The 10,700-nt window shown below is 40.3% G+C and overlaps 1 protein-coding gene across 5 annotated transcripts in view; it reads left to right on the top strand.

The window, feature by feature from the left end:
• Nucleotides 1–10,700, top strand: part of MTUS2 (microtubule associated scaffold protein 2) — a 467,760-nt gene that overhangs the window by 411,381 nt on the left and 45,679 nt on the right. For all 5 annotated transcript variants that reach the window (XM_045588480.1, XM_045588479.1, XM_045588478.1 and 2 more), the window contains one exon: nucleotides 2,619–2,685. In XM_045588480.1, the coding sequence (XP_045444436.1) occupies nucleotides 2,619–2,685 (67 nt within the window). The remainder of the gene's footprint in view (nucleotides 1–2,618; nucleotides 2,686–10,700) is intronic.

Here is a 10,700-nt window from a genome sequence, read left to right on the forward strand (position 1 = left end):
GTGTTTCTCCTACAACAAAGATAGTGAGACAAGCCTGGCCACAGATATCAGAATTAGCTTTTCACCAAAGCAATCAAGTCCAGAGTCTTTGTGGACCATCTCCATGGCAGTCAGCACTGTCCCCAGCTCAGGCCTGTCCTCCTCCCTGCTGAGAGCCTTCAGGGCTCTCCTTCCCCAAACCTCTGATTCCCCTGTGGCCAGAAAGTGTCCAGGGTTTGGTATGACAGGGAGATCCCCCAGGCTTGTTCACATTCCCTTCGGGGCTTCTTTTCCAAGGGCTACCAGCTGGAGCAGAGGGAACTATCGGCTTTGGGTTAGAAATACAAGTTCATTTGTTGTTTTTTAAGTTCTCCTTGTTCACTGCCTCACTACCTCTCGGTGCCCACACCTCTCTGCACTCTGAGAGTGAATATTTGAGTGATGCGATTTCTGGTCTGAAAAGTACAGTATTTTGATCCACTGGCTCTGCTTAGGAACTACGAATATTAGTGTTCAGAATTATTCTGGGCAGTAGAAACAAGTTGCTGTTTTTTTCCCATTAGATTATGATTATTGTAGAGTACATACTGGAATTTACCCTCTCCAGAATACCAGATTTTCTCAACTAGTAGTAACAAATTGAATGTATGTCAGCTGGCCATATTGTATAGAACAAGCATATAATTACTGTGATCAGCCTGTTTAAAACACATTCCTGTTCTGTTCTGTCTTTGAGCTTGGAGTAGAATCAGGATGCAGCCAAGAAAGTGCTGTAAAAAAATTTTTTTTAATATATTTTTTTATTGATTTTTCACAGAGAAGAAGAGAGAGGGATAGAGAGTTAGAAACATCGATGAGAGAGAATCATCGATCAGCTGCCTCTTGCACATTCCCTACTGGGGATGTGCCCGCAACCAAGGTACATGCCCTTGCCCGGAATCGAACCCGGGACATTTCAATCCACAGGCTGACGCTCTATCCACTGAGCCAAACCGGTTCTGGCTGTAAAAATTTTTTTAAAAAGTATGAGATTGGCATAAAAATGTTAAACACATTTTGATTGTTAATATGAAAAGCACCTATTATCTATAGGATGCTATCTAGTTATAATTAAAGTAAAAGGAAACAGAGGAGTTATAATAACAAATAACCCCTGTAGAGTGCTTGCTAAGTGCCAGGCACCATTCTAACTACTTCACGTATATTAATTTATAAGCCATAATGACAACCCTATACTATGGTCTTGTCATAGAGGCAGCAAGGCTCAGTGATTAGGAAAGCACACCGCTGCAGGTGGGGTTTCTAGCCTTCAAATTCTGAGAGACAAGAATGCTCTGGGCTGGGCTGGGAGGCGAGAGCTTCACGTATGAGATGGGGTCCATTGTCTCTCAATCCTACATTGTTCCTAAGAGAACCATGAGCTAATAAATGATTGTTGATACCTGGCCAAAATAGCTCTCAGCTTATTCTGCAAATAAGGTTTTATTTTAACATTATGAAATTGTGACTTTGGCTAATAAGTGCTTTTTGGATAAACTGAAACCTTTCCTATAATCCAAAGTGACACAGGTGTTACTGAGGTCTAAACGCAACAGACACAGAAACAAGATTATGAAAACTGTCTGTTCAAATCTGATGCAGGTGCTAAAACCAGAGTGAAAGGGGGTTAATAAAGAAAGAGCATTCACAAGGCCACGGTGATAGTGCTGCTAGATATTTGGTACACAGTTTAGCCACTATCTCCTCCTTAGAAATGTTTGCTTTGGGAGGGGAGTACATTTTACAGAATGACAGAGACTTTATATCTTGGGATCTCTCACTTGAAGAGAATTTATATGGCACATCTTTCTTAATTAATGTAGTAGTAGTAAAATCATAAGAAAGGTGAATATTTATGGTAATTCAACAATGAAGATTATATGTTCAACATTGCTTCAACTACTTCTCTTTTTTGTCATAAAATGTATTGATTTGCAACCAGCTTAGCAGTTATTTAGTTAGAAATTATATACTTTATATTATTTGATACTTCAAGTGAAAGATTTCTTCTTATTCATTCTATTGATACAGAATTCAACACACATACACACATACAACCAACTCTGGAGCTTTATATTTTATTGTTGCTCTAATTACAAAGAGAAATGTTTTATGTTATGTGTTTTGCTCATTATTCATTAGGGAGCTGACCGTGCATCTTTGGATGAAAGGGCAAGTTTAAGAAGGCAGTTAGTAAAATAAGAATTTGCTCCTCAGAGAAATACGATGTGCATGTTTTCATAGTAAAAAAATATCATAATAGTGATAATTAACAATGTATAATAATACATAACAATAGATTAATGTGAAAGACATAGAGATGCAAAAAGTATTGAAGGGTGATCTATACAAGAGCAATATGGAGAAAAGCACAACCAGGGATTTCATTAATATTATATTGCAAGATTTACATTTTGAACATGATCCAAATGAATAAGACTTGGCTTTGTATATTTTTATATGCTTACATAATGAGAAAATTTTCTCCTTAAGTTTTAGGCTTATAAATATTTGCTTAATATGATTCATTAATTAAACATGAGGAAGTGCTTATCTAGCATAAAACTAGGGGACTTTCAGTGTCCATTTTGTTTTTTCAGAATGAAAGTGCCCTTGTGAAAGAAAAAGAGCTGTCAATCGAACTTGCAAACATCAGGGATGAAGTTGGTAAGTAAGGCATTGAAAATGAGGAGCGGGCAGAGTATTGCTTCCTGATACCTGAGAATGTATAACAAAAGCGATTATGCCTCATGTAATAAGCCCAGCAAAGCTGCCTAGACAAATGAAGTGTCTCACCAGCACGACAGTGGGCTGTTGCAGCCCTGCAGGGAGCCATACTTTTTACGTCTCTGGTTATAAAGACAGCTTCCCAACAGTTCATGGTGGAGCTAATCAGGTCCCTGACTCTGCTCCTTGCAGATGGCAGCCCATCCATCCATCTGCTTGTGCTGTGACAGGAAGCCCTCCATGTAGGCCCCCCGGGCAGGCAGAGCGCCAAGAGCACAGCCCAGCTGTGGTGGGTTTCATGAGGCGCTCTGAAAGATGCAAGTGCTCCGCGGCTGCCTGCCCTGCCACAAGTACTCTCTGATAGAGCACTAGATCAGTGACACAAATTTGGGCGGATTAAATGCTGAAACTCCTGGTCTGCCGATAGGATGGTGTTGTTCAGTCTGAACCATGAGAGACCTCACAACTGACAGGACGGTCCCCAGACCCTGGGGCTTTCACTTGAAGCCAAAGATCAGACCAAGTATTTTCCATCTTCTCTTTCTTGATCCCATTTCTCTTTTGAGAACCTGCTATTCTTTTCCCCCAAGAAGCAGTCAGCAAAAGTGAGATAAATGTAGTCTATTCCCCATTCTTCTCTTCCCAATGAGCATTTGTCCTCCACCCAGTGTAGTCCTGGAACAGCCCATGCATGCAGGGTGTTCCCCTTTGGGAGCAGAGGGACAGAGCAGCCCAGCCATCCAGCACCTTTTCCTCCAGCCTGTAAAGGTGACTCAGAACTACTGTGTTTCCCCGAAAATAAGACATCCTCCGAAAATAAGACGTAGCGCATGGAAAGATAAGACATCCCCTGAAAATAAGACCTAGCGCAACTTTGGGAGAAAAAATTGATATAAGACACCGTCTTATTTTCGGGGAAACAAGGTATTAGGTTAGCAGTACCTTCCACCCAAAAACAGAGGGGGTTATCTTTCACTCTAGGGTGAATCCCTCCCCAGAGAGATGTCTGCACCCCTGTGGCCAAGCTTTGGATCTGGGGGTGTGCACCCTGACCCAGCTGGATGTGGTGGGCCAAATCCAATGCAGCTTCCCTCTGTCTTTCCCAGAAGCTTCTGAATGCAGCAAGAACCACACAAAGATTACATTGAGTTTTTTGTATTTGTCTTATTTCATTTCTGTATTAGTGCTAAGAATAGAAGCAGAAATCGCCTGCCAAATGAAAAAGGGGGAAAGGGTGGAAGGCCTTGGCAGCCTGTGGCCTGGGCCACTCAGCCCAGCATCCAGCCCCAGAAGACACTTAGGCAGCAAGTGCCTGAGCTACTGCATTTGTGAGGGTAGAAAGCCAGGGGAATATGGGCCCAGTGTTAACTGAAGTTCATAAATTCTAGTGTCTTGACCTGCAAGGTACTCCCTCGAGAGGAAAATAGTATTAAGCTTACAAACCTGACTTACAGATGATGGTAGACAAAGAGACGGGCAAGCCTATCTCTAAATAGAAATGAGGAATTTCTAAAGGCTGTAAATTCAGACTTGGAAGAGGGGAGGAAGCTGCAAAAAGTAGGTGGTAGCCTGCAATAGGGCATTCCTCTGAAAGGGGGCTAGAAGGCAGCCCCACTGCAGCCCATTGCGCCCCAGCTGGCGTAGGGCTGCCACCACCCACATGTAGAAATGCTTTTTTCTTTGTGCACAAGGCACCATGTGGGCCAGCTGTGGCCCAGTGCTCTGTACCATTATGTGACTAAGACTCAACTCATGTCCTCAAGCTTACAACCAAAGGCTGTGGAGGATCAGCTGTCTGAGATGAGCCTTGCAGGATGATTAAAATTTGGGTAGATGCATGTAGTGAGGAGAGGAATAATTATTGAGCACATACTGAAACCTGCTACCCCGGTAAATGTGCCCTGGACCAACGGGTGCCACGATCATTTTTAGGCATTGCTCATTTTGCACACCTACAGAAAGAGAAACTATGTGTTTCTTCATCTTTTCATGGTTAAAAAAACTTCTTTGTGCTTGACATTTAATAGTTATAAAACATTCTATCATACTTGTAAACTAGAGTAAGCTCCTGTCGGGTCCAGTATGTCAGCCAAAGACTTGACCCCTTTGAACACCGGAAATTGGAAGAATACATGGGTGGCCACAGGTAGGTGGGACATGCTTTATTATGAACAAAGCAGCCAACAACTGGCTGGTCAGGGGCACCTTATAAACTCACTCAAACGAAAGAGGCCTCATGCTAATTAATGATGTCTGTGCTGTATTAACATAAGCAGGTTATATAAGGGTGTGCTTGGGCAGTACATATAGTGCTACTGCTGAGTCATTGCCCTCACACATGCATAGGGCAAAGGGGCCTTTAACATAATAATACTGCTGTGTCATTGTCTATACACATGTGTATGGCGAGTGAACTTTAACCTCTGACATACTCTGATCAGAGCCCTCACAACTACACTTCCCATTTGAGTATTTGGGGTTTTACCACTTTTTGCTATTATGCAAGAACTAGTGTACTACTTGCAAGTTACTTTTTTCCTCTTGTATTATTTCCCTGCAATATAGTCTCAAAAGTGTGGACCAATCATTTTGATAGGATTTGATGTTTGTTCTAAACTCATCTGTATGTGAAGTGTCCTTTTTTATATTTATTCTGTCAATAAAGGTAAAAGATTATGGTGTATTTAATCTCTTTGAATCTAGGGTTGCCATATAGAGGAAATTAAATCTCTAGCTCTCTCACTCTCACACACATACACACACATACACACACCTGACAAGAAACAGATAATACCAGCGTGTACTTTGGGATGATATTTTTGTGGTCCAAGAGTAGAGTCCCTTGTGGAGTGGCTAAAAATTGTTGTCAGTGTGTTACACTGTTATCCTCTGTGGAGAAAGGGATCTCTGGTTATCCTCCTGAAAGCTTTATTCTTAAGTCACCCTCCAGGGATGATGGCTTTTGCCCTGTCTTTGGAGTTGGCCTTACTGGATCTGTGCTTGGAAAAGCCTTCCCCAAGCTAAGTGGTTGAGGGGTGAAGGGAAGCCAGAATCCAGCACCACATCCAGGGAAGGAGGAGCAGAAATGCTAGTAAGAGGTTTAACATTTGAATTTTTTTTTATCATATTTTAGAATTTCCAAAAAATTATAAATTTTAAAATCTGAGCCTTGATTTTTTCATAGTCATTCTCTAGATTTGGAAGTCAAATATTGAATAAGTGAAGGGTTGCTCTTATAGGTGTAAATGCTGAAATAGATTTATAAGATGTTCTTTCTAGAAGCAGGTTTCCTTTCGAGACCTTAGGCTTCACGTTGTTAATTGCCACCAGGTGGATCTTTATGATCCTCTCTCCAACAAAACTGAACTATTAGAAAATCTGAGCCTTAAAAATATATATGAGATGAATTCCACCAGACAGAGAAATATGCAGTGCATAGGTAGTTCAGATGGAGCCTCTGGCTAACACTCCTGGTTGGCCCTGAGGTTCTCCCAACCAGACACAAGTGCTGTGGAGAGATACATGCAGACCTGAGTTGGACCAGCACTAATTCCAGTACACGCCTCCTGCCTTATTCCTTCCTCGGGGCTGCTCACAGCTGCAACTGCCTGAATTTGGTGTGAAAGTGCCTCTCGTCTTTGAAGTTCTCAGTCCTTCAACTGCCCTCCTGGTCTTATTTACCTACCACTAGCCCCAGTCCCCAAGGCTGCTGTCTGCTTCCACACGTGGCTTTCATCACCCTCTCTTAACCCACTTCCTCTCTAGAACTTGTTATAACCTGAACTCTGGCTATTCCCACCCCAAGCCAGGTCCATTGGATTTTTACCTTTTTGTCAGACTAAAGATGGACTTTTCTTTCTTATCCCTATTTAACACCTTAATAACACTTAGTATGAATAATTTTAAAACAGAAAGCAATTTTGAACAAAGCAATCATTCTGGCAGAGTTTCTTGGGTATTGTACAGAAACTTAAAAGGTTAATCTACATTTTGACTAGAGTCAACTTATTGAAATAAAGTAAAAAATGAGATGTTTTGTAGTATAAAATAAGAGATATTAAAAGATTCTGCCAGGACCGGTTTGGCTCAGTGGATAGTGGATAGAGCATCGGCCTGCGGACTGAAAGGTCCCGGGTTCGATTCCGGTAGGGGGCATGTGCCTTGGTTGTGGGCACATCCCCAGTGGCAGCTGGTTGGTTTCTCTCTCATCGATGTTTCTGACTCTCTGTCCCTCTCAATTCCTCTCTGTGTAAAATCAATAAAATATATTTAAAAAAAAAAAAGATTCTGACAGCTTTGATGTGATGATATGATAGGAATCTATGTTTGTGACAATATGCCACAAATTGTTTTTTTTTTTATGTTTCTAAGTTACTAACTAGAATGGATTTTTCAGTGAATTCTCATTTGTAACTAGTAACCCACACATACATACAAACACCATTGTGAGTTTGTATGTGCGATGACTTTACCTTTCCGGGTTATACATATAACTTTTCTTGCAATTTTATAATTATAACCCCTGATATTTACATAGTGCTTAGTACTTAGCAAGCTCTGTCACATATATTTTATTTATTTATTCTAACAACTCAATGAAGTAGGTGTTGGTATCTTTATTTTATAGAAAATTAAGGCCCTGACAGATTAAGTAACTTCCCTAAGAGCATACAACTGGTAGGACAGAATCCAATCTTAACCCAAGTCTAAATCTTCTACACACAACATGTAAGTTTTCCATGGCATCTCAGCCCCACCACCAAATTTTTGTAATTTTTAATTTAGTAAATTGAAAAAAATCAGTTAAATAAAATAGCCTTTTCTTCCAATTCTGTATGACTTTGTCACAAAACCGTAACAGATGCTGGCATGGATCTGTCCAAACATGGAGTAGATTGTGATTATATAACACTTATAATGTTCATTGGTGCCAGACTAACTCATTAGGGTTAGGTTCAGGGACAGAAAACAAACTTCCCTAAGAATGGAAGCTTAATCAAGGTAGATTTTTATTTCTCTCTTATATAGAAGTCAGGAGGAATACCCAGGGGCAAGTATGAATTGTGCTCCACAGAGTGCATAGGGGCCCAGGATGCTATGGCTCACTGTTCTAGTGCCCAAGACTGTGGCCCTTGTCCTTGTGGTCTGGTATGGCAGTGGTGCTACAGTCATCGTATCGGCACTGCAGGTAGTAGGGTGGAGGAAGGAATGAGCAAAGAACCAGAGAGTGCTCTCTTTGGGGGAAAGTTTCCAGGAATTACACTTCAGCTTGGATCTCATTGGCCAGAAGTACAAGACAACTTTCATTAAAAAAGATTGGTAAATGTACTCTAATACCTTACTCAGGTATTATGTTATTATTGTGGAAGAAGGGGAGAATGAAAATGGGGGACCACTAGCAGCCTCTGCTCTGGTCATTAAGTAATTGCCTATCAGTAAGATGGGGAAAATAATCCTGTCACACTCAGTGATGAGAGCAAAGGATCTAGCAGAGTATTAGGCAGACTAATGGGGACTTAATATGGTACCAATTCCTATACCTCAAATTAGATTCTTCAATCTTCCTTCCTCTCATAGCTTTAAAAAGCTAAGTCAAAATGCAAACTTTAAGAAGTTACCCCAGAAAAGAAAATTAATCTTGGGATCACAAACATAATGGACATTTTCTTATTTACAAAAATATCTCTTCTAAGCATGCAAGTTAAACCCTTCAATTATAAAGTCAGATAACTTCAAAGTAAAAGGAACGGTAGAAAGATGTACTATGCTAACACCAATCAAAAGAAAAATTGAGTGTCTATGTCAACGTCACACAAAGTAAGCTTCAGACCTGTAATATTAGTAGGGATGAAGATGACCATTACATAACAATACTAAATATCTGTGTACCTAACAATGGAGCTTCAAATCACGTGAAGCAAAATCTGATAGAACTAAAATGAGAAATAGACACACACACAGTTATGGCTAGAGACTTCAACTTTCCTCTCTCAGTATCGATAGAACAAGCAGGCAGGAAGTCAGGAGGGGAATAAAAGACCTAACAGTAGTATCAACCACCTTGACCTAACTGGCACTGAGAGCAGCCCATCCAACAACAACAGCATCTTTTTCAAATGCACACAGAACATTGAGCAGCATAGACCATATTCTGAACCATAAAACAAACCTCAGATAACACAAAAGAATTGAAATAATACAAAATGTTTAGGACTAACAGAATTAGGCTATAAATTAATACTATGAAAATACCTGGTACATATTTTTAAGGAATACTTTGGTCAAAGAGGAGACCCCAAGGCAAAGTAGAAAATATGTTGACTTTGAGTGAAAATAAAAACACAGCATATCAAAATCTGTAGAATGCAAAATTATCTGATCAGCAGAGTTGAGTCTTCTCATTGTGTAACAACATTAGTGGAGGTGGGCGGAGGGACATACATACCATCTCTGTCCTAGCCTCTATTGCAGGGAGTCAGGGAGTGTTATCTTAAAGAAAGTGAGATCTAGTAGATTTAGCCTGCTGTCAGAAATTTGAGTGTGATGACACAGCTCCAAACATACTGCTTTCTCTGAAGGATTGACCACTCAGCACAACCAGGTATGGGAATTGCCTGCTTCTCCTGTAGGGAAAAGATTTGTTCTGAGCTGGAAAATGTTCACACCAGTGATGTCAACTGCCATGATTAGATTTATTTCAATAAATGTGATTTTCTGAAGTCCTTTCAGTTTCTATTCCAATTAGGTGCTTACCCATGCATAGTAACTTCAAAACTGCAAACTCCCTTAAATGTACCAGAGACTGAGTTCGGTTGCCATGGGAAATAGGTTATCAACTACAAGACTTTAAAACTGCTACTCTCTTTGAGACAATGATTCATTCCAATTGGCAGCAACACATTTTTTATATTTATAAAATTTTTTGACATCTATACACATACCACATTTTAGTTATTTTATATGGAGATGTCTATTTTGTGATTCTCTAACATATTTAATCCTTTATGAATAAAGATAATTCTACTTTCTGATATATGTTAACATTGATATTTTTAAATCTGTGGATTTTATCCCTAACTACCATGAACTGACTGCCTGGAATAACTTAGGATACCAAGGGCTGCCACTGTCTTCCCCTGAGGACAAACAGTTTCTTGAAATTCCGCGTCAGCTGTCTCCATAAAATGGTGACTTCATAAATCTAATATTTACAGTGGTGTACAGTTTACAAGGCCCTTTCACATATTATTTAATTTGATTTTGACAACAACCCTAGGAGAAAGGTAAACTAAATAATACAACCACCATTTTAATGATGAATAAATCATGTTTATAGAGAATGAAAGAGAAGCCCACGTCATATAACTGTGAGGAATAACAGAGCTGGGTCCTTACCTCACTCCACCGTGACCACATGCTGTCTTCCGATTGTACGGTCTCAGTCGGTGTCTCAGGAAGATAATAAAAAGCAAGGGAGAGACATGACATACTGTACACATCTAACGTGAAAATTGCCGGAGAGCATCTTGCAAAGCGTGTATTTTCAATGACAATCACACAAATTATGCAGATGCAATCACCTCCCCTTGTGAGTGTCTCATGCACATGGATCACCCTCTGTTTTTCTTTGTATCTTGATCAGCCCAGGGCAAATCACATTTAATGTGGAACATTTACTGCTTCATTTTGTACACTTGATGGAACGCAGGAGACATCCCCGTCACTGTGCCAGGAGTAATAGGAATGCGACACAGTCTCTGACCTCAGAGTGTGCCTGGGTATTGGAGAGATGGACATGTACCCAGGTAATTTAAATCCAGTGAATTGAGTGAGGCTCTAGAGGTCTGAAGTTCAGAGGAGGGTTTGTAAACTAATCAGGGTTCACATTTGAATTTTCTTGTCTAATGCCACTATGAACTATTTTTATTCATTCAGATACCACCAAGGTCACAGAG

The sequence above is a fragment of the Pipistrellus kuhlii genome, unplaced genomic scaffold (genome assembly GCF_014108245.1).
Source record: "Pipistrellus kuhlii isolate mPipKuh1 unplaced genomic scaffold, mPipKuh1.p scaffold_m20_p_3, whole genome shotgun sequence".
Taxonomy (NCBI): Eukaryota; Metazoa; Chordata; class Mammalia; order Chiroptera; family Vespertilionidae; genus Pipistrellus; species Pipistrellus kuhlii.